This window comes from Amblyomma maculatum, chromosome 11 (assembly GCF_055883805.1).
Source record: "Amblyomma maculatum isolate TAMU_Amacu chromosome 11, ASM5588380v1, whole genome shotgun sequence".
Lineage (NCBI taxonomy): Eukaryota > Metazoa > Arthropoda > Arachnida > Ixodida > Ixodidae > Amblyomma > Amblyomma maculatum.
In genome coordinates this window covers 21,857,379-21,881,728 of record NC_139354.1, presented here as the reverse complement: position 1 = coordinate 21,881,728, position 24,350 = coordinate 21,857,379, and the positions used below count along the sequence as shown (strand labels likewise).

At 48.0% G+C, this 24,350-nt stretch overlaps 1 protein-coding gene across 2 annotated transcripts in view; it reads left to right on the top strand.

Moving 5' to 3' along the window:
- Ubr1 (Ubr1 ubiquitin ligase) overlaps positions 1–24,350 on the top strand; it is a 65,272-nt gene that overhangs the window by 20,317 nt on the left and 20,605 nt on the right. For both annotated transcript variants that reach the window (XM_084584846.1, XM_084584845.1), the window contains exons 8-22: positions 1,124–1,460; positions 2,525–2,762; positions 3,869–4,255; positions 4,915–5,043; positions 6,925–7,072; positions 8,868–9,126; positions 10,154–10,364; positions 10,773–10,975; positions 14,310–14,721; positions 15,382–15,632; positions 16,852–16,993; positions 18,272–18,377; positions 18,781–18,995; positions 22,365–22,618; positions 23,683–24,082. In XM_084584846.1, coding sequence (XP_084440972.1) covers positions 1,124–1,460; positions 2,525–2,762; positions 3,869–4,255; positions 4,915–5,043; positions 6,925–7,072; positions 8,868–9,126; positions 10,154–10,364; positions 10,773–10,975; positions 14,310–14,721; positions 15,382–15,632; positions 16,852–16,993; positions 18,272–18,377; positions 18,781–18,995; positions 22,365–22,618; positions 23,683–24,082 — 3,692 coding nt within the window. The remainder of the gene's footprint in view (positions 1–1,123; positions 1,461–2,524; positions 2,763–3,868; positions 4,256–4,914; positions 5,044–6,924; positions 7,073–8,867; positions 9,127–10,153; positions 10,365–10,772; positions 10,976–14,309; positions 14,722–15,381; positions 15,633–16,851; positions 16,994–18,271; positions 18,378–18,780; positions 18,996–22,364; positions 22,619–23,682; positions 24,083–24,350) is intronic.

Here is a 24,350-nt window from a genome sequence, read left to right as displayed (position 1 = left end):
TGGGCTAGTATACTGTGATGCCTGAAAATTATAGCTTGCACCCTAAGTAGTGTGACATTTATTGTATTGCTTCTCTATCACTCCCCCTCCCCCCACCCTAACTTTTGTCTACCCATTGTTGTGCTCAAGTCAGTTGTGAAAATCAGCAGTCATATAGACGAATGGGCTCATTTCTTTTGGCAGTGTTTGAATTGGCGAAAAATTTTCCTTTATGCCTTATTGGGAGATGGCAGTTCTGCTATCAACTTATATAAAAATACATTTCACAGGGCTTGTGCAGAGGAATGGGAACGCATTGTCACGTGCATACAGACACTGTAATGAGGAGCTGACAAGACTAGTGTTGCCAGGAAGAGGGGGACTGTCCCAAATGATAGTGTTTTTTTTTTCTTGTACGTATGGTTGCATTCTGCTCCTCATTTTTTCTGGATACCATATATACACATGCTCAATATGACCATAATACAAAAGGAAGTATTACATCAGTAATATTTGAGAATCAACACTTCGTGTGATGCCATCGACCACACCAAGGTGTTGGGAGCAATGTGGCCGGCCACGAAACAGCAGCTGTCGTCACTGCCATGTCACTGCTCTTTAAGTTTGCGTAAATGAAACATTTTTAAATTTTATATCATTAGTTCATTAGTGTTTTTTTTTTAAATGAAAAATAAACCTATCCATAGGTTGTGCATCTGTAGCCATTTATTTTCTGCCACAGCTTTTACTTCAGGGCAATTTGCAAGAAAGTACGAGCGATGGATTGGTAGTTACCTCAAGGTTTCACCCGGCTAAATACTTGCAACAAATCTTATGAGCGAAGGTTATATCACTTCTCTTTGCACATTGCTGTCTGTTCACGTTTTTCGTCACACATTCTTATCAGCTCATCTCTTGTTCACTGTTATTGCTATCTTCCATGTGCACTCGTTGTGTTTATCCTTCCAGAGAGCATAAGGGCCCTCAGTCTCCACCAACACAGCTCCACCATTGCCCTCTAGTAGACATCTTGAACTTAAACTGAAGAAATGGAGAGATGTTAGGGTTATGGAATAGTAGCCAAACAAATGTAAATGTGCTGATGGTGGCTGTGATGATGATGGTGGTACGTGCACGCATGCAGCATTCCGGCTGATCCTGAGTGACGTGATGATGGCGCCCACGCCCGAGGAAGGGTTTGCGCTGGTCCGCTGCATCATGCGGTCGGACGCGCAACTTTGGAAGACGGCGCGTGCCCAGTGGCACCAGATCCTCATCGGGGGCATGCTCATGGATGCGCGTTGCAAGCAGGACTTTGCGCGTGCCTTCACCCGTGACTACCCGGACCTGCTCAAGGAGTTTGTTGCCGATGACCATGAGCACCCCGTGTCCATCACATCCTTGTCGGTGCAGATCTTCACCGTGCCTACCCTGGCACATTTGTTGGTTGCCGAGGAGAATGCCGTTTCCGTCCTGCTGAGGTACCACACTGCTCTTCTGTTCTCTCTTCTTAACAGGGTTTCCGAGTGGAAATGTAGTTGCTTGTATGCGTGTTTTGTGTAATTAGAGATTTTCTTGTCTTGTGTACTTTACCATTGCCTCTTTTATATGCTTTGTGCATCTATAGCTTATTATGTTTTATTATTCTGAGTAGTCACTGTTGGTTTTGAAGTTATTTATTGTGGGCTCTATCCCTGCCAACCGTCATCAAGCTAACGCCAGCTTTTGTCCATAGAACTACCTGGAAATGTCTGGTAAATAATATTGAATTGAATTGAAAATATGGGAAAGCTTGTTTACCTACACATCAGCAGTTGAAAATTTTAACCAATTTGGACCAGTTGTGGTACGATTCACTTAGCATACGAGTCGCTGCGTAGAGTGGCTCATTTGTACATTCAAAATTTGGCGCCTCTACCGATAATTTGAGCCGGGTACAGCAAGCATTGTTATTCTGAACCACCTCTGGAAGCTTTCAGAGCTGAGCGACAGGCGGCGAGAGGAAGATGGTTGAATTTGTGTGCAGAGCTGAAGAATCTGCTAGCAGCCAAAAAACTACGGTTGGCCGAGTGCCCCGAAGTGGGAGGTTACTTTGACCAAGTTGGGTGAAGAGAAGCGGAGTGACAACGAGCGAAATAGAGCCTTTTATTTGAAGGTCTTTAGAGCAAAATATACTTCTGCAGCACCTTGAACTTTTATATGCTTTGAAAGCATTGAGGCTTTGAAGTCTGAGTTGAATATCACATTATTCGCTTCTATATTGGAAACGTTCGAATATTCTGGCAACCTCCATACAGATCGAATACCACATTATTCGCATCGATGTTTGAAACAATGGAATGTTCTGGCAACCCCACTACTGCGGTGTTAGGCCTAGGAAAGATGGGAGCTGCGGATCCCTAGCATTGTCTCCTATCTGCTTATTTCTGCATAAGATAGGGGGCTCGGGGCCTTGTTGAGGCCACAGCTGGAACTCTGCTGAATGGTACCGCGCCTGCAATCTGTTTGTATTGACCGCACGCGCACATCACGTTTGTGCCTGCAGGACATTTCTGTCTGAGTGTGAGAAGCACCGCAACGCGGAGGGGCGGATGGCATTCGAGCGTAACCATGCCAACGTGGCCTTCCGGCGGGCCCAGTTTGTGTTATACGACCTGCGCTACCTCCTGTCGGTGCCTCCCGATGTGTGGAATGAGCGGCTGCGCAAGGGCTTCCTCTATGGCATCACCTCCCTGCTCACCCTGCTTACCTGGATGCAGGGCATGGACTCCGTCGTCCGACAGGTCTGTACACTGGACTTTCACGCCCATCGTTGCAAAGGGTACCTCTCCTGGGGAAAGTGGAGAGGAGGAAGGCGGCAAAATCTGTAGTGGAATAGAGTGAACGTTGTACTTTAATGGGCTCAGAAGGAGGGAAGGGGGCGTACACTAGGGAGGGTTAGAAAGAGAAAGAAAACTACCATGTTTTCCAGTCTGTAATAAGCGTTCCTCAAATTTAGAGGCTTTCAGCAAAATTTTTGGTATGTAAGACACAGCTCATTTTACCAGTTAGGGCAATCAGACTTCACTGTATAGTAAAACCTTGTCAATACGCTTTTCAAAAATGCACAAAAAAAACTTATTATCTGGGAAAACGTATGTTCTGAACTACCTGACTTCGAAAAATTTTAACTGCTGAAAAGGTACAAAGGCATTTAGAATTAGCACTTTCACTGCATAAAAGTGTAGATTAGCGCTGCGTAACATTGAGTTGGGACAGATCCTCCTTTATTTGTTCTTGCAAATTTGGCCCGTATTTGCTCTGTCCTAAGTGCGGGAAAGGTTTAGAGAGCTGGGATCGCTTCCTTGGGTGCTTTGAGATGCTTCGCCCCCTTACACCAGTGACATCTGGAGAAGCCATCGTAGGCTTGCAATCGCCGCGTTTTTGCTCATGCTGCGTCGCCCTGACTCGGTGCGTTTCCTTGTTGAGTGTTTGCAAACTGTAGAACAGGCGTGATACGGAACGCAATCAACACAAAAAAAGCAGGCCGTGATAATGCAGTTCCTTACGCGTAAATAAAGGGACATGACCCGAGTAAGCACCCTCCGAGTTGCTTTGCTTTCTCTGATTGAATTTTGCTGCTCTTGCATGTATTTTCTATGAAATTTTATGCTATGAATTATGGATATAGTGAACTATTTTTTTATTTTTCAACTGTTCGTTATAACGCGGTTTCACTACATATTTAAAATCAGCATAAATAGTACTGTGCATTTTCACTGCATTTAGCCTAAAAGATTTAGAAAAATGTTCCAGGAGCCCTGTTGTCCTGCCTTAAAGTGATTGCCAAACCTTTGCTGGCATTTCTCGAGGCCTTGGATGATGATTACGCGTGCGTCCTCTTTCCCAGGTGGGTCAACATGTGGAGTTTGAGGCCGAATGGGAAACTGGTATCAACATTCAGCTTAAGCTGGCGCCTGTCGTGGCGCTGGCTCTGGAGTGGTGCTCGCGGGACCGTGAGGTGGCCATCAAGGCCCTGCGCAAGGCCCTGCGCTCCCTCGAGAGCGCCCAGGGCCGCATGACTGCGGTTGGCCGAGAGTTGGCCGACCACTCGGCCTCGTGCGTCGACTACGATGTCTCACAGAGCCCCGTGTCCATCCACTTGCCGCTGTCGCGCTTTGTTGCGGGCCTCCTTCTATGCCTGGAGCGCTTTGGCCTCGGCTACGACTCGCACGAGTTCCAGTTCCGGGGGAAGCCCACGCCGGAGCAGCTCATGGAGCTGCCCCTCAGGACACAGGTGAGTGACTTCTGCTAGGGATCAGTTTACGGTAAGATAAAGTACTGTCACTACCCAAGAAGCACAATCTATTGGCCCAATATTGGTATGTTTGACAATGACCCATCCACATATGACCAGCGAATTGCTAACACATTACCAATATTGGGCCAACAGTTAGTGGCGCCTGGGCACTAAGCTGCATTGCTTTGCTCGGTGGAGCTGGCTAGGAAACCAATTGCACAATGCTTGGTTGCTTTGCGATCATTCTTTTTTTTTTTAATGAATTCAAAATCGCTCCCATGTATTGCTTGTTGAAGAAGTAGAATTGCTGAGTTACTCGTAGAATTTCTTGTAATGAACATGTTATTGATGAACTACTGGTTCATCTCTATGCAAATTGTGCGATTCTCGCTTTACTGCTGTCAAAATGTGCTTGTTTTGCCGAAACTCGTTTGGAGTGCAACGACTAATATGACAAGAAAGAGAGATTCTGATTCAGCTTGTTGCTTACTGCCCGGCTTCTGTATGCAGCTTCTGTACTCTATTCTGAATGGTGATCTGTGCGTGTGGGTGTGGCCAAAATCTTTGCTGCAGCCTACCTGTTGGCTTTTGTGTGCAACTTCCCGTGCTTGACGTTGCCGCGACGAATGTGCACTGTTTTCTTGGCCCTTGCCCAGGTAATGGTGGCGCAGTTCCGGGCTGGCATGTGGCGTCGCAACGGTTACTCTCTGCTCAACCAGATCTACTTCTACCACAACGTGCGGCTCCGCAATGAGACATACGACCGAGACATCACCCTTCTCCAGGCAAGCTGCTGATGCTGCTATCCTAATGTCCGCTTTGTTTTATCTGATAGTTTAAAGCCGCGTTCAGACTATGTGCGCATTCGTCGTAAGTATCGTATCTATCGCAGTGCGCATAGCGGCTGGAATTCCCGTTTACGTAGCTTGCAACCGCGCATGTTCACACTGGGCCGTTCGGTGAGATGCGTTCTTTACGACCGGCCAATCGCCGCTCTCAACATGGCGCCGGTTAGCAAGCGGCTGATAGCGGAGGTCTGGGCTCTTCAAGCTCAAAATGAGATGTGAAAGGAAAGACTGGACACACAAATAAAATACGAAAAAGAACAATGGGTATATTAACAATTAACCACTCGATTACAAATACACTTCTTCGTTTCGCACACGCACGTTTGCACACAGTTTTCAAATGTCCGCTCACCATGGTGACGCACCGCTCACTCCTTCGCACATTTTTTCACGCGCCCGCTCTCATTGTCGACGTACTGCGCACTCCTGCTCGGTGTCTCGTGATCGCACTCTCTCGCACCAAAACAGGCGTATGGTCCGCCTGCATCCCTGCTTGCGATTTTACCAGTGCCCCGGAGCGATCTTGGAGATGGGCCGGGACGGTGACTCAAAGGCTGTACTACCGTCTCCAAACAATGAGCCGGGGCGCGCGGTAGGCACGGAAACGTCCGCGGAACCTCGTCTCCCCTCAGAAAATGCTATTTTCTTTTTCTCTTTTATGGTGAGCTTCTTTCAAACTTCCAGCGCCAGCTCCGTTCTGCGGCCCGACCGCAACGCCGCCCCGCATCGGCCTTTCGCTGCAGGCCAACTGTTTCCTCACTTGTCAACGGAGTCGATGGGATGCGAGAATGCACGGGGATGAAGCGGGCATCCCCCGCCTCCATAATCTCACTTTTCTAAACTAGAGGAAACATTTGCTTGTTGAGAGCTTGTTCGCACATGAAAAAACGGATTGATAAACCACTTACTGATTTGACGCAGCGCACTGTCAATTTGCAGCCAGGCATGGTTTTGCACTTCTCTATGTGCGATTTCAGCTACTCGTAGTAGAGAGCCTGCCTCTGCCGAACTTTTTTTATGAGAGGCTGAAAATTCCACAGCGAAGATTCCGCACTGCACATGATCAAGCTGCGGACAGACACAATCACCGACACAACACCAATAACACCGGCGAGCCGAGACACTGCAGCAGAGTAGGAGCGTTGGATGATGTCGCCTACTAGTGGTTTGCGCGCGAAATCTGGGAGGACCGGAAGCCCCGTGACTGGAAAGGGAAAACCGAAACGGCTGCACGCATTGGTCACGCGTAAAGGACGTATCTGTGCTAGTTGTAAAAGTCACGGGTCCTCCGACATTTACGCCCACGCTGGGTGCGGACGTTACGCATCTTACGCTCAATGCGACAGCAGTCTGAACAGACACATTACGTTTTTTGCGCTTATGCTTACGATCTTTACGAACGATACGTGCGTTGCGCACATAGTCTGAACGCGGCTTAAGCAAAGCTGGCTGCTGATGGTTTTAAGTGCCTGGGTCATTTTTGTGCGCATTTTGGAGAAGCAGCGTGGTACAAGGGACGGAGCTTCGATGCCAGTGACTACCAAGATTGCGAGGGCTAGAAGAGCGTATTTGGTTTTGAAGTGCCAGGTCGTTTCTATAGTAACGACCCAGGCGGCACAAACCATCAGCCCAGTGTTTGCCTTATGTTGGCAACGCACTGGTCCCGTGTGGGACTGGACAGTGTCAGTATTGGGCCAATTGATTGTGCTGCCTGGGAACTAGTTGAAGGCTTCGCATGTGAAAAAAAAAAGCATTGAGCCTAGAGCAAGCGGGTGCCTAATGGAAACGCGACGTTTCCTCGGTCGATGACCCGTGCAGGCTTCCGCGGCGCTACTGGAGAGCAACGAGTTCCTCATCCATGTGCTCAACAAGTACGGCCTGCTGGGCTGGGCGTCCAACACCTACGACAGCATGCAGGACGAGGCCAATGCCCAGCTCACTGTCACCATAGCTGAGGAGTTCCTGGGTGTGTGTGCATGCGTGTTTTCTTATTTATGGAGAAATAAAAAATGGGGAGCCTTGTTAGGTGATCGTTGGCCAAATGCCAAATTTACTGCTAGTTGTCAAACATACTTTGATGTTCAGTGTGATGGTTATGGACTCGAGTGAATCAGTTTTTTCTTTTTTTTTTCATTTCAGAGCATCAGTGTTGTTAAGAGTATAGTGTATTCTCTGCTGTTACTTGAGAAAGTGAATGATAATCCATTTCATAAATTACCACGTGAAATCCTCCCTCCCTCTCTTGGCTCTTTCCCTCTGGGGATATCCTTCTCCTTGCTTTGCTGCCCTTTGCCTTTCACCTTCTCTTCATTTTTCTTCCCCACTCTTACTCCTGAAAGGGGATTTACATCTTCCTATGCTGCCAACAGACCATTCCAGTAATTCCGCCGAGCCACCAAGCGGCCGCGCAAAGCCCCCTGGGAAAGCGGAGCGCCGCCGCGCTCACGTCTCTCCGACTCTGCCGGTTCTCAGGCGAACTTTCTGCCATTTCGGCGTCCTTGCTGCGCTGCTGCTTCTCGCTGTTTTCTTTTAATTACACTGTACCCACCATTCCTTTGCATCATGTTGTAAAGTTAGGGATTGCGTCTAAATCCATGGGTCATCAGCAGACACAAAAAAGTCTGGCGTTCGCCCACTGCAGCTTGGCGGCGTGCGCATGCGCAGTGCGAAAACAACTCTTCTCCTTTGCGCTATCTCCGCGCTGACGCACTCATCTGGAGCCCAGTGGCACCCCATGGGCACCCAGCGGTGACGAGAGCAGCTCGTTGCCATGGTTACAGCGCGTCCGCTGTAGCGGTGCGTGCCACGCATGGCGACCTTGGCTTTACACGGCGTAGTGAAGCTTTCGTTTCAAAAGTCACGAAAAAATTGCGTAAAGACTAGCAGTTTACCATCAAAGCAATCCGGGGCTTGCAGCATTTTGCAAGGAAGCACCAACAACGTGCACGAGAAGATGTACGATGGCAGAAAGCAACGGCACAGCACGCCAACACGTTTGCTAGCAGCCGACGCGGGTGGCGATCGCTCTGTTCTCCCATCATGCTTTGCTCGGATCCGCCAGGGGATGGCGCGGCTCTGCGATGTGTGGAAAGGTCTACTGAGACTTCAGGTGGAAGACAGATATTTTTTTCAACAGGGGGGGTGTTATAGTTGAAACACATTTAATAAAGAACAACCTTGGGCAAGCGTCCTTTCATCCCATCTGCAGTTATTTATTAATTTGTATAATACTGGCAGGTCGTGAAGTCCCAAGCAAGGGTGAGATACATATAGTTTACCAGCGTCACACAGTGCTATCTGTTGGGTTCATAACACGATGAAGAACGTACGAAATGAGAAAAAGAAAACAAATTGCAACAGGTCAGTGACAAAGCTTATAGTTCGAAAACTCATTCAGTCGCAGAAAGAACGCTTTTTGACGCAAACACATTTCGAGGCTAAGTTGTTCTAGCCACATCATGCAGATGAATAACGGAGACAGTTTATGGGGATAGTAGTGGTCTGTTATTCCAGATGAAGAAGGCCGCAGGTACGTTGAGGGGTTCAGATGGAAGTGACAGTGGAAGAGTTTGAAGGGCAATTTTATTCTGGCTAGCGTTCTCCAATACTCGGAGAACGCAACGTTAGTAATTCTCATTCGCTCGGGTGACAAAACTTGTTGATGGTAGCGATTGTATACCGAGTGAGCTGCTGATTTTTATATCTGCTCAAACTCATTTACCTCGTTGAAAGAGAGCCCCGACATCCCGCCCTCTCTGCAGGACTGGTGCTGACGCTGGTGAGCGAGCGCAGCCTCCCCGGTGTTGGGGCGGTCACCGAGACCGAGCGTCTCCAGCAGGAGGTCGTGCAGCTGCTGTGCATAGAGCCCCTGCCCCACAGCCAGCTGGTGAAGCTGCTGCCACGAGGGGGCATGCCTTCGCCTGCCCGTGAGGCCCAGATGGAGCAGGTGCTGCAGCGGGTGGCACACTTCCGCCGGGACCAGAGAGCCTCAGCCACCGACGCCTCCGGTGCATCCACCAGGTTGGTGCTGGTGTAGCAGCTTGAATTTATATACATGCCTCGTCCACTGACTGGGCCGCAACCACGGGTGCAATGTGAACATCGCGTTTTCTGGTGCAGTGCGGAAAAAAGGGATTCGGTTGTTGTTTGGTAATAACTGCTGTGCCCGAGAATGCGAGATTGAATACCGGCTTCTGTGGCTGCTCTTCGATGGAGACGAAAAGCTAGGCTCCCTTGTGCGGTGTGATATCAGTGCGTGGTTAAGAAACCCATGTCAAAATTTCCGGAGCCCTCTACAACGGCAAGTGTTCACGGTAAAATTTGATGCGTAGCGAGATGCGATCCGCACTGTAGCTTTGCTGTACTGACTGTCACCAGTTTGGCATCCACTGCAGTCTTCAGCGTAATGGAGCTGTGAGAGGAAATCCAATCGTAGCAGTTGGTTAAAAATTTGCAAAAATTGGGGCCGTTTTTCAAGGCAGCTGCACACCCTGAATAGATGTGCTCCCCGCTGAGAAATCCAGGAATAATGTTGCTTGTAATGTCCACATGTATTGATTGTGACCGAAGCTCTAACAGCAGAGAGGATCTGTACAGCTATTTTTGCTCTCAAACCGCCTTAATTACTTAAGTCTTTGGCTTCTTTTGGCAGCCTGTTTGCTTTAGCCATGCCTCTGTGAAGTACAGACCTGACATTGTTGCTAGTATGATTTCTTTGCAGCAAACCAAAGTGCTGGGCTGGTTATATGAGGGCATATCTTGTAACACGGAAAATTCGGTGATTAAAGTAAAAAAAAAAAAAAAGCTGTCTTTGTTGCTTTGATTGTTCTTCTTTAAAGTCATTTTTGTGTTATGATTTCATCTCATTGTTCAGCTAGGCTGGGTGAAGCCGCTGATTTTATCAAGTGTCTGTCTGTGCCAGGAAGCGCTGAATGGGCATTTTAGAGCGGTCCAGTCTTCTAGACGCTTAATTCTGTGTTGTAGCATATGTGTCTTCCCACTGTCTCTTACCCTCATGTTCTTCCTGCACTCTGCCTCTCCACTGCAGTCGGTACGAGCTGCGGCCTGAGTTCTACAATGAGTTCAACCCGTTCTTCTACCACTACTCACGCGAGGAACAGTCCAAGGCGGAGGAGGCCCAGCTCCGTCGGCGCAAGCAAGCGGGCCTCGAGCCTTGCTGCCCACCCCCCAAGCCACCAGAGTTTGCTCGCCCCTTCTCCATGGTCATCAACCTGCTGCAGTGCGATGTCATGCTTCGGGTGGGTGGACGAGTGACTTTCTACTGGTTGGCTAGAGCTTCCTCATTGTGCTGCCCATTCCTCAATCCCCCCTTTGTTGTCCGGGCAAACTAGGGACGTTTGTTTGGCCCAACAGTCGAAACGGTAGCGCTACCTGGATGTCTCGAATGAACAGTTCAGAGCTGCTCAATGCTTGAGAAAGAGGGGAGTTGCTGAGCCTCACTGATAATTCTCTTCATTTCTCATAATAGATGGTTCTGCACTAAACTTGTTTTAAGGTGGGGCCTAATATGGATGCCGGATGAACTGAGGCATTAACAGGGGAATAGGGGATGGGGTACCCAGTCATGTAGAATGATGACTGTAAGGAGGTCACTGCTGGTGGCGTAGTTAATTGGAAGACCACCGTATATTTTTTTTGATGTGCAGGTGCTGAACCTGGTACTGGAGCGCTCGACGAGTCCCAGCACATCAGCCTTTTCAGAGACCCAACTGGAAAAGGCGTTGCACCTCATCGGCATTGCCCTGCACGAGGAGCAAAGGCTGCGTGACAAGGGGGTACCCATGGCGGACTCCTTCTTTGCCTTCACCACGAGGGCTGGCCAGGCGGGGCTGACGGTCGCTCTGGAAAAGTGAGGGTCTCTACGCACATTCTGTCGTGAAATTACGTCTACATTACCCGTATTTGTAGGTTGTCCTAGGAGCAGTGTTGGCTCGGGAAAAAGTACTACGGGAAAATTGAGGCTGTTTACGCACGTCTACGTTACCCATATTTGCAGGTTGCCCTAGGAGCAGTATTGGCTCGGGAAAAAGTACTGCAGGAAAAGTGAGGGTGTTTACGCACATTCTGCCGTTAAATTACGTCTACGTTACCCGTATTTGTAGGTTGTCACAGGAGCAGTGTTGGGTCTGGAAAAAGTAATGGCAGACCTGTGCGTAGAGAAAACGACTGATGTTTTGCTTTCCGGGGCGCAGTGTGCTCAACATGGAAGAACTTGTGATATACCTTGCTGCTCCTGTTGCGCTTTCACGCCACCCACGATACAAGGCTAGAGCTATGCATGGTTGGCGATGGAAGGCTTCCCGCACAAGCAGCTCTTGATGTCAAAACAAGAATAAGGTAGCATTGTGAGGAGGAGTTCGGGAACCACATGTCAGTGGTGTTTCAAAATGTTCACTATCTCCCGAGATGGTCGCACCTCACGGGCATCTCCCAAAAACATCTCTCAAAGCTATGGGGTAAGGCATAGCCTGCCATTGTAGTCCGTAGCACACATCGTGTAATTGTCTCAGTTTTTGCTTTGTGACTATATGCTAGTGTTTTGCGAACCCTTTTGTTGTGGGAAAGCCTTGAGTTGTAAAAAGCTGTTGTGTACACCTTTTGGTATCTTTAATTATCATCGTTGTAGCTTCTGATCCACATTGGTTAATTGCCTGTTAGTTGCTTTGCCGTTTATGGTACAACCTTATCGATTCAAAGTCATGAAGAATATCCGTGTACAGTGAAAGCTCGTTAATTCACAACTCGTTAATTCGAAATTTTGGATAATTCGAAATAGTCATCGTGGTCCGGTCCGCAGTGCATAGAAGTCTATGCGCGTAACAGCTCGTTAATTCACTCAAAAATTGGCGCCGCCACCCATAATTCGAACTGCGCGCCGCCAAGCAGCGCTGTTAAAAAGCATCGTTGGAAGCTTTCACGGCAGAACGATAGATGGCACAACCATCGGGGCGCCGCTAGGGTGCTGGAACAAGTACTAAACAGTCTTTCCTGCCGCGACTCCTTCGAGGAACGACGTTTTAGTGTTATCGACCACGGTTTCGTGTTGCATTTCGTGAGCCCTCGTTTTGCACGCGGCTTGTTGTGAGCTTGTGTCCGCGAGATGTGTTCGCGTGGGAAATACTGTGCCAAGACGGTGAAGGAGAAAGTGGCTATTTTACGCGAGCTGGATGAACAGAAGGCCAGCAAAGTGGAAATCGCGAAAAAGCACGGGATTCCACCAAGCACGTTGTCGACGTACGTCCGAAATAGGAAGGCCATAGAGGATGCCTATGAATCCGAAGATTTCGCCAGCAACAGAAAAAGGCTTCGGTTAGCCAAGTATCCGGAAATTGAGACCGCTGTGATCACGTGGGTGAAAGAAATGAGAAGCGCTGACATTCCACTGAGCGGCCCAATTATCATGGCAAAGGCGGCCGATTTCGCCCTGCGCTTAAATGTGGAAGATTTTGTCGCCTCCGAAGGATGGTTTCACCGCTTTAGAGACAGACATAATCTTGTCTTCCGGGTGTTGTCTGGAGAAGCCAAAGAAGTGGATGCAGAAACTTGTGCCACGTGGCGAAGCGGTGCTCTGCAGCAGTACTTAGAAAGCTACTCGGCACATGATATATTCAATGCTGATGAGACGGCTTTGTTTTATAAGCTCCAGCCCGACAGAACAGTAACATTTAAAGGGGACAGCTGCGCTGGCGGCAAGCGAAGCAAAGAGCGGATTACTGTTCTGGTCGCCGCTAATATGACCGGGACGGAGAAGGTCCTTCTTTTTGTTGTCGGCAAGGCACATAAGCCTAGATGTTTCAAGAACATTAGGACGCTGCCGACGGAATACTCCGCCAACAGCAAGGCGTGGATGACGGGCGAATTGTTTAAAAAATGGCTCTTGAAATTCGATCGGAGGATGGAGCTAGGGAAGCGTCAAGTTCTCCTCATTGTGGATAACTGCTCGGCACACAAAGTCGACGCCGAGCTGAAAGCCACAAGGCTCGTCTTTTTGCCCGCCAACACGACTGCGGCCTTGCAGCCGATGGATCAGGGGGTGATCAGAAACATCAAATGTTTCTATAGGCGCCACATGATCGAGTGCATGACTTTGTGCACTGGAAACCAGAAGACCAGTACCATCACATTGCTCACAGCAATGCACATGTTGGTGCGTGCATGGGAGCAGGTCACGCCGTCCACAATTGCAAACTGCTTCCACCACTGTGGCTTTGCTGCCGGAAGTATGAAAGAAAGTGGCGACGATGGGAGTCCGGAGCCTCTGCCTGCGGCTGTGCGTGCTGTGCTGCAGGACGTCAGTTTTGATGATTACGTTGGAGTAGACAGCGATGCAGCAGTGTGCGGTGCCCTAAGTGATGAGGACATTGTCGCTGAAATTGTTGGGGAGCAGTCTGTCCCAGAAGAGGCAGAAGACGAGGACGACGACGAGGAGCAAGAGTCCATGCGTCCATCCGCGGCAGAAGTTATGGGAGCGCTGAATGTCGCGCGCCTTTTCTTCAGCTTTGAAGAGGGGGAAGAAGACTCCCTGCGTCGCATTCGCATGCTAGAAGACCGAGTGAGTACGGTAGCCCTCAGAGAGAAGAAGCAGGAGATGATAACAGACTTTTTTGCTAAATAAATGTTTTTCGTGCCCTCCGGGCATCAAACGCCTTCATTTTTGCTCACTTTCATTAGTTTGAATTTTGGTTAATTCGAACTGGCCTGGCGGCCCCGTGGAATTTGAATTAACGAGCTTTTACTGTAATCAGGGTTTTAGACGTAATTTAACGCAGCAAAAAGAAACAAACAGAATGGGAGCCAGAAAAAAAAACTTCTTTGCAGCTAACGTGCAACCTTGGTAAAACAAATGGTGGCTCAAGGTCTAAGTTGACACATTAGTCTGCTGGTACTTAAAATGCTTTTCGCAAACACTGTCAGTGCTACAGAGATCCTGTTACCGCTGAGCGTAGCAGAACCACTATACTTAGATTCAGAAATAATGCTCAAATTTCTACCCAGTCCGACCCTGTTGAAGTCTGGTCTTGCGTGGCTTATCATTTCTCAGGGTCATGCACTGTGTTTTGTGTGACTTCAGTTGCTAACTGTTGGCTGGTCACTGTCAAGTTTTTTTCAAGTACCACATTGAATGGTCTCCTTTTCAGCGAGGGTTTCAAAGTCACCTCATTGCCTCCTCTCTTATCTGTTAGGTGTGCAGCTTCGCCCCGTGCACCCAGCCAGAAGGCATTGCTGGACCACACGCTTCGGCACTTCCGCCGAGTCCGCGACGGGCCCTCGGACACAACCACCACTCCGATGGAAGTTGAAGACACCCCCGGCAGCAGTGTCGGCAAGTCTGAGGGAGGCGGGGGTCGAAATGCGGCAGCGGCCGCAGCCAGACGCGCCCGCATCATGGCCCAGATGTCGGCCATGCAGAAGAACTTCATCCGCGAGTACTCGGACCTCTTCAAGGAGGCCACGGAGGTGGAGGTCGCTTCGGCCGCGGCACCAAAGGTTGCGCGGCACACGTGCATTCTTTGCCGTGAGGACGAGGAGCTGTCGCTGAGCGGCCGCACGCTTGTGCTCTCGGTGCTAGTGCAGCGGTCCACTGTGCTGTCCAAGGTGAGTTGGAAGAACTTTGAAAATCTCTTCAGAACTTTTTGTGTGCCTTGTGGCTATTCCTGGCGGCTTCTTCTCGTCTCGTATATACTGTAAAGGCAAGCATATAATACAGTCAAACTCACTCATAACAATATTGAAGTACAAACGAAATATTATTGTTATGACCAATAATTGTTTTAACCGGGTTATGCCATAAAAAGAAAGGAATGACAAACATCATAGAATTTAATGTGACAGGAAAGTAGCTTACAGTGTTGATTTCTTTTCAGGAAAAATTTATCAGCTTTGACTGTTTCACGGCGCATTTAGTTCACCTCCTTGTGGGGTGTTTCAATCAGCACATGCCTTAGTGGAGAACATTTAGAAAAAATGAAGTGCCGGAGGGGCTTTATTATTATTATTATTATTATTATTATTATTATTATTATTATTATTATTATTATTATTATTATTAATAAAAAGGCAAAGGTACAAATGTAGCTTGGCAGCGAAGAGGTATTGTCTCTGGCAGTTTGTGCTCTTAATGCTCTTGCTCCTCGGAAATCTATTTTGTCAGACCCATTCATGTTTCTTGCACACTGTTTGTTTGTTCTTCAGACAAAAACTGAGTTGTCGGTAAAATCTTTGAAAAAAGCTTTTGTGTGTTCCTCTTGCATGTAGGACCGCCTGCAGCTGCCGCCGCCTCCGCCATCGTCGGGCGGAGAGGACGAGGACGATTCGTCTTCGGGCCCGGGGCCATCCAAGAAGGAGGCAGCTGGAGCCACTTCCGTGGAGGAGGAAGACCCTACGTGTGCCTTTGCGGACCTCCGTTACGGCCCCCACGCCAGCACCTGCGGCCATGTCATGCATGCCCTCTGCTGGCAGAAGTTCTTCGAGTCGGTCGTTACCAAAGAGCGGCGGCGGCCGGCAAGGTGGTTATCCAGCCCCCTCCTTCTTGCTTCTCTCCATCGCATCTCTTGTGCTTATGAGAAAGATTACCAGGAAAGAGAGAGACTGATGGCTTGTTTACCGCTCCGTAAAGTGGATTACAGCTACGGCTTGTAGTGGGTGTTATACGGCGCCGAGACAACTGACAGCGCATGTCTAGAATCCTCGGAAGCAGTAAGAATTTTACAGTGCTAGGTTTTTTTCAGGTGCCTCGTAGGTTCGTTCCAGAACATCAAAGATGCAAGAGTGCACGAAAATTTCTAGTGAGCCTACCATCCTGCTCTCAGGTCTACTTACTTTGTTAGTTTGTTTGACGGTACTGATGCCAATTTGCTGTTGGAAAATTGTTGTTGGGAATTCAGCAAATGGTGCCTGTTATTTGCAGACGTATTTTGCAGTCTCATTGAAATTATTTTTGTCCTCTTTAACGTGCGGCTTTCAGGGTTGGCGCCGTTAGAATGTGATGCGCCTGTTTTCTTGCACGGCAACGCAATTAGCTCATTTTTGCGCAGGGGGATGTCCAGGTCTAACTGTATTCTTGAGCTTGCTGGAATACCATGTGGCCAGGTAGTATATAGTAGAACCTTGATGATACGAGTCTCAGGCAGTTACGATAAATGTTTGAATTGTGTCCAAAACAGTCTTGTGCAGAAGGATTAGAAATGCATTCACGCAAATCTGTTTGCAGCTGGTGGAATTTTGTTTGCCTTTTATGCACTGCAGGGCACTTGCATCAGCAATGTGCAGGTTGCGCACGCATAATATTGGCACAAACATTGGCACAATATTGGCATAGTGTTGACACTAGCACCGCCAATATTGGGCGGTGTTGTGTGGGAAGCTTCATACCATAGTGGTGCGGAAAACCATTGCAACGAAACTGAAATTCCACGTATTGCACACGATGCGCTCCAGCCAGGAAAAGTTACAAATTTCTGTCATCGTGAAATTCGCATCAGCCATGATCACGTCATTGAGGCTCTATATATACTAGCATAATAGTAGAACCTTTAAGTCACTCACCTGTCAAAGCTTTTTTGGCCGTCTTTCGACAAACATTTCGAGCGGCTCTGCATTCTGGGAGCTTATGGTTATGAAGTCGCCTTTGTGCCATGCCTGCGACGCGGAGCATCTATCATGGTGCATGTTAAGCTGCATCGTATGGTGCTTACTTGGCATTGTTTGCTCGCCCCTGACTGCCAGATATGGCCGGCACATCAGCTTCAACATTGAGAAACGAGAGTTCCTCTGCCCGCTCTGCGAGTGCCTCAGCAATGCAGTGGTGCCACTTCTACCTCCAGTGTCGGCTCTGGTGGCCCCCGAATGCCTTGAACGGGCTGCCCAGGTGAGTCGACCGGAAGCAGGAAGACGACTGTAGTAACGTGGCGGAAAGCGTATAACAAAAAGTGCTCATGGAGACATGGCGGGAAAGGGAGAGAACAACACATTGCTGACTTTGGACTAGTGCTGAATGATTGCCATCGTAGTGTGTGCATGCGTAGCACAAATGGCAGTCCTAGCAAATGAAAAAGCTGCGACCAGAACAGCTATTTTCATTGGACACATGGTATTTCTTTCTCAAAATATAGACGACTGTGCGGCACTTTTTTTAGTTCAGAGTTCGCTTTCCCTTTTTGCATGTGCAGAGTAGGACGTTCTTCATCCAGGTGAAAAATCTGAGCAGCAAGACGTGTTCATGTTTCTTACTTGTTGTCCTGTTTATCCTGCACTGTATCTCGTTCGCTGTGTCACACTGGCTCACCCAAACCTCAGCCAAATGTCAGATTTTCTTCCTTTTGTTCAAGAGTCAGATGCATGGAATATTTGCTGTATTTACTCGAATGTAACATGAGTTTTTTACATGATTTTTGGCTCTCAAAGTTTACCCTCGCGTTATATTAAAATTCTACGGTTTGGTTGGCCTAAATCAGTGCCGGGGTGCAGCCATATTGAATCCGCCACCATTCGGTTTCAGTTTCCGCCGTTTTACGATGTTATGTTGGCAACATGGGTACCAGGAAAGCCAAAGCAGCCAAATCCCAATTAATCCAAAGTCAAAATGTTGCGCTTTTTGTTTGCGGGCTCAGAATCACGTCCCCTTGATCACGCGCGTGTCGCATCTTTCGCAGTGGATTAGCACATTTACTTTTGTTGTTAGCGCATTTCGCACAATGGCAACACGCCATGCATGGTACGACACTCGCCTAAAAAGCTATTGTGGTAGCAAAAGAAATCGGAAATTCTGTGGCAGCTCGATGGCTAGACGTTACTAATCTACCTTATGTGGGTGGCGGATGCAGCGGGTGGCGATTTTTAAATTTGAGCCTGACCGCAAAGGCTTCCGAATCGTCTGGGAGAACGAGAGTGAAAAGGAAGACTGTTTCCAAGAACTCGGCCTCTGGCGATGACGACAACGATGAATGAGCGTTTTTAATTAGACCGTAATGGCCATAATGTCTATTAAAGGTACTTTGTCAAGCAATTATCTCATGTTGCATTCGCGGTTTTATTTTTTCTCATTGGGCAATATGGAAAATCGCCCCTTGTGTTACATTTGCGGTCGCGTTACATTCTAGCAAATACGATAGTTACTGAACGTATCCTTCTAACCTAACCTGGACAGGTGCAGAGTCAGGACCGAGATGCAGGCTTTGAGGCTTGGTTGTTGGGTTGCCGGCAAGCCTTGGAGCAGGCGGTCTTGCTGCGTCGAGAAGGGCCGTATCAAGAAGGTGAGCGCATCTTTTCACGCAGAATGGGTGACATGCTACTGCTGCTACAGGCGCTGCTGTCAGCACACACCAATTTTTCCGGCTCTGATAACTCGGACTTGCACAATATTTCGAGAATGTGCATGTTCCCTGACCAGCATTACAGGCTCTGTGGAGCGCTGAAGTATGAATCTACACACTAAAAAAATAGATGCTAGCAACAAGACTTTGCATAATTTAGAAATTTAACTTGTGTGGGAGCCAGTTATATCCTGGTGCAGGGACCTGTTGTTGCCGCTCTTGTTGTCATTGGTGCTTCCAAAGAAGGGTGGAAATGTGCCTGCTGCCCTGCTCATATTCAATTTGTTGCTAAAGTATAGGAAATTCTTTTTTTCTCTTCTTCGTGGTCTCGACCTGCGTGCAGACAAGCTCCATCCACAGCTAGTGCCTCCGCCCCTAAAAGCGGTGTTGGAGCCACTTCCCAGCGATGCGGCCAAGTATCTGTCCCAGCTGTACGCCTGCTACGAGGAGCCGCTCCGAGAGAGGAACGAGGAAGGGGCCAACGGCACTGGAAGTAGCACGGAGTTTCCTGGCACTTTGTCTGAAATGCTCAAGCTGTTCTGCCAGGCCTGTTACATGGTGGGTGCTGGTGTGCACATCAGAGTTTTGGTTTGGTTTGGTTTGGTGGGATTTAACATCCCAAAGCGACTCTGGCAATGAGAGACGCCATAGGGGAGGACTCCTGAAATTTCAACCACCTAGGGTTCTTTCACGTGCACTGACATCGCACAGCACACGGGTGTTGCTTTTTGCCTCCATCGAAAAGCGGTCGCCGCGGCCGGGATTCGATCCCGTATCTCGGCCATGGCGGCCGCTTTTCAATGGAGGCTTTGGAGTTAAACGTGTAAATGTTTCGGTGTGTAAATGCGGTAGTGTTCCTGTGTGGGGGAAAAGTCGCCCAGAGTTTATCTCGATTTCTCTATTGGCCCAAGAATGTGGTCTGCCAGTAATTAACGCAACCAATAACAATCACTAATCACTAGTTAAAGCACTTATAACCGTCCTTACTTAAGGAAGCGTTATTGACAGAAAAGGAAAAAAAGAAGACGAAACCTCGTCACGGTGGTGCAGTGGTTAGGGCGCTCGACTGCTGTGCCCAAAACATGCGGGATTGAAACCTGGCCACGGCAACCGCTTTTCGATGGAGTCGAAAAGCGAGGCGTCCGCGTGCTGTGTGACATCAGTGCGTGTTGAATCCCAGGTGGTAGAAATTTCCAGAGCCCGCCACTACAATGCCTCTTGTAGCATGAGTTGTTTTGTTTCCGCCGCTAAACCCCATAAACTAAGACTTAACTGAAAATGAAATTACAGAAGCGTTGGATAAAGGGAAGGCAGCAGTTTCTCTAGAATTTGGATCGCCATGTTGTTATTGTTTGGCTGTTGTTCTAGGTTGAACAAGAGAGTGGAGCATCACATGACCTGCGTGTTGATAACTTTTTGGGTAACCAAAACGCCGCAATTTGTCGTTTTTTTTCCGTGACACTTGGGAATGGTTTTGGATATCCTTACTTACGACACTGCTCTACCATATAGCTTTCCTAAGCAGGTGATTTCAGCGAACAGTGCTGTCTGCCTAGTAATCAGTTATAGCTAGCGATCATTTATGGTTCTTTTACATTTTGACCAAAGAGCCCAACACCTTGATTATTACGGCGTGATTGGGATTCCGCAGATGTGACGGGGTCGCGTAAAATATTCATATAACCCTAAACTCTTGTCATCCGAAACAAAATTTTTTTACAGAATGACGGCAGATGCATTCAGGCTGATCTGTTTGACTGACGGGCTTCATTTTAGTCACTAGCCACTACTCGCTGCTCATGATGTGTACCACACGACTGGTGATTGTGGCGTCAGTGATGTGTGATGTCAGTATGTAATCTGTAGTGGTGTGTGGGAGGCTGTTTAAAACACCTGAACTCTTTCACACCCAGAGAATTTCGCTAATTTGTGTCAACCGTTAACGTCTCACCGAGGGTCTACTGTACAATGCAGGTTTAAAACATGCCCTGCCCAGTGCAATGACTGGCTCTAACAGCTCAGAATGACATAGCATAGAACGTCACATTATTAGCAGATGTCAGGCAAAGAAAGCCATTCCCAAGTGCAATCACTACCTTCCCATAACAATGAACTCTGGCTCTGGACGTCTCTCACGTTTTTAATGTCCCCTGTGGCAACAAAGGGTCTGGATTACAGTCGAATTTTACGGAAGCGAAACTAGCGTGACCCGCAAAAAATTTAGCTCAAGTGGAATAAACTTCGCTTAGTGAAGTCACTCTTGAACATTGACAGATTCAGCTGAAATGACTCGTGAGCAGCACTTCCATCCGGAAATCAGTAAGCATTTTTCGCCATTTTGAGATCGTCGTTGAGGTGTAATTGTTGTGGTTCTTTGGCAAATTAAAACAATGGACATATTAGTGTGACCAACCCACTTACTATGCTAGCTACCAAGATTTGTTTTTTTTTTCTCGCACCCATCACCTTTACATCCACTCACTCCTTTCACCCAGTGCAGGGTAGCAAACCGGTTTATTTTAACGGTTAACCTTCCTGCCTCTCCTCTTCATCTTCCTCCTCCTTTTTCCACTCACTTGTTATGAGTGCTTTGTTTTCGTCCGGTGAGATTCTTCGCATTGAAACCACACCGCCTGGTGGTGCTGTGGCATCGAATAGGACGAGCTGTCTGGCCAGTTGGCTTTGCATCATTTTAGCACATGAAGATGCAACTCTGAGAATACAACGACACGTAGGCATGGTGCATGAGTGCCCGTGTGTTGTTGGGCTCTTTATGTTCAATCCTTGTGTGCTAGGCGACGTTAAAAATTATATTTTGCTGTCGGCGAGGCCCCCCCATACGCTTTCTTCAGGATCACATTTACCAAGGATTTGTCCTTGCAATTCTTTGCATGCAACACCGTAATAATGAAAAAATTTTATCTTTTCATTGTTAAACGGCTTAGTTTGTTTTTATTTCTTCTGGCACTTCAAACAAAGAATTTTTAAGACATTTTGTTTTGTAATTATTCTTTAAGTATGTGTGCGCTCTATTTTTTGTTTTTTTTGGAGCCCATGGCATACATTGTTACATGAGGCGTCGAAGCATACCTGTGCATTTGACTGGGGCATAATACTCGGGATCCCACTTCCTTACCCCTCCTGCCTTCATCTGTCTGTGTTAAGTTAAAGGGTCTCTTGACATAGACAAGAGGGTGCCGTAGTCTTGCATGGTGAGAATTTCTTTGGTTTCTTGCTCATGGCAAACCCTGCAACTTCCTTCAATTTAGATGGGTTACCACTTTCTTCACTGAGCCATCACATCATTTTATGTCTATGATGTTTAGATTTTCCCTTATGTTTCCAGCCATTTACGCTTGACTTTTTCTATATTCTTTTTTTAAGTCACGGCATTTTGTGACTTTTTGCCATTTCGCGTAGTAACCGTCCAATGTCAGCCTTTGGTGCTCTTTGGCCTCAGATGCCCTTGCACCAAAAACATTTACTAATTGGTTATGTTTGCAAAAACATGCCTGCAAAACATGGAAGCAAAATATGACGTCAGATGTGACGTCACATTAAGATGAGATTGGTAGCCATGAATGTGTACGTAATGACTAGTGGTATATAAATGTATTGTCATGCTTAGTTACACCATGTGAGTCATTATAGATAGTCACTTGCCATGAGTCATTCAGATCAGAGATTCAATGTGCATGACTATGGAGTCCATGACTTGTGTAAGTCAGAGTCATGATCATAACTAGCGACTAGTCATGGCTGTCAAAAGTGCCGAGTCGTGACACTCAAAGTGCTAGAGAGGAGCCAGAGACGACTAGGAGCTACTAAAGAGCAGCCAATGCATATGCTTTCGCATTTCTCCAATGCAGATCTCTGCAGTGCTCTCGAAGTTTTTAGTTGTCATCATCTGCCTCCTCCTTTCCCCAGGCGGGCCTGGACGCCAACCCGAATGTGGATGATGACCGGGTGCCGGCCCAGGTGTGGTGGTCGTGTGCCTACACTATCCATGGGGCCGAGTGGCTCCTGCGGGGGAAGCCTCTGCTGGGTGACCTATCGGTGAGGCGGCTCCACTGCCTCGAGGCCCTGGTGCGCACTGCGGCAGCTTCCCTTCGTGTGTCGCCACCTATGGTGGTGGCCAGCCACTGCCTGCGCCTGCTGGGACGGGTGTTCGCCCTCTCCAGGTATTGTGCAGAGTACCTTCCTGCTGCCGACACTGCCGGACGTGGGAGTGAGGCCGGGATAGTGGATATTGCTGAATGTGCATTACAGTAATTAGGTGCTGGCATTGCTTGTGAAGGGAATGAGTACCACCAGTGTGGGGTGCGCAAAAGGGCGCTAGCTAATGCGAGCATTGCCATCATTGTTCATCATCATTATCATCATCATTTATTTTACCATTAAAGGCATCTATTGAGGCATTACATAAAGTGGGGGGCATAAAGTAATACAGTAGAAATGGTTTAATACAATGTAATACAACATTAATACAATTAAACATACCGTGGAAACTGATCCGCTCACAATGCAGTGTTGGTCAATGCAGATCAGCAAAACGAAGGCTGTTAGTTGCGGTAACGACAAGAAAAGGAAAAAAGTGTAACATGTTAAAGAAGTCTGTTGAAGACAGGTGTATAATAGTTGTTTTATTCCGTGCAATGATTGATTTATGTCTGTCAAAATTTAGTCTGGTTGCGCTCATTTACAGTGTAGTCGGGTAGCTAGCTCCAGTTTTTTATTGCAGTTGGCAGGAAAGATTTGTTAAATGCTCATGCTGATCCATAGAAACATTGAATGCTGAGGGAGTTGAACAGATGGCGTAACGTTCTGATGGCATCCATGTTTTTAAATGCTGGCAGTTCCACTGCTGGGAACAAGTGTGGTTGCCGGTATTTGCAAGGACGCGCAGCACAGGTGTTGGGAACGTGGGTGCCGAGAATACTTTTGTGACATACCCGACTTCGCATAGTGTGTCAGTATGTTACTAGGCTTTTTTGTTAGCCCGATTCACACGCAAGGCAAAAGTCTAAAGACATTGGTCAACGCATCGCGCACGCACAAAATGTGCCACGCGGCACACTGCCGTGTCAGAGGATGTACTAATAGCCATGGTTTCTGGGATGAGTACCTTTGGCCTTAATTGAGGTTCAAATTAACCTGGAATTATTATTATATCCGTGCTCGAACTAACAAAATTTCACGGTATTTTCAAATGTGGAACTCTGTGTCCTTCCTGTCCCTCCTGTAGTCCACCTGGACTTGGTCCTAGTAGCGGTTCTGCTGCAACATCACCCGCTGCCAGCTCACCTGCTTGCGTCGCTATGGCGACTGCGGCATCACCCTCTGGTGGGGAACTGTCTAAGGACCAGACCTTCTCCTCCCCCTCATCGGCGCTCTTGGCCCGCAGTGTCCTAGCCACGGGCAATGTGTCCGTATCTGACCCCGGTGTGCCCCAGGCCTTAGCGGTTACATTGAAGACTGCAGCCAATAGCTCTGTGCTGGACGTGGATGCCTTTGGGCTGCTGGTGGGACTTTGCCTTTCTGTGCCATCACTGTTTGCCGGCCGGGGCGGCTCGCCACCCTTGCCCCTCGGGGGCGCCCTGGACGGACACGTCCTGCGGCTGGTCCTTGCCCTCCACTTGGTACAGGTGGGTAGTCCCAGTGTGCAGCGGCCACAGTCGCTGTGTTTCGGCTATGGTCTGAGGCTTTAACGGAAGAAATGCATTTTCTAAATTTATCGTTACGCTATATCCAAAAGTGCTCATTACAGTGTTTCTAACATGAGGGGAAACTGGCATTGGCGACATTTAAAAGACTATGTGATGCTGCCAGATCTAGGTAAGCCTGAAGAAGGAACAAATGATGATCCTGAAACACTTAATGAAACATTTAACATCAGAACAATGTGGAGACAAC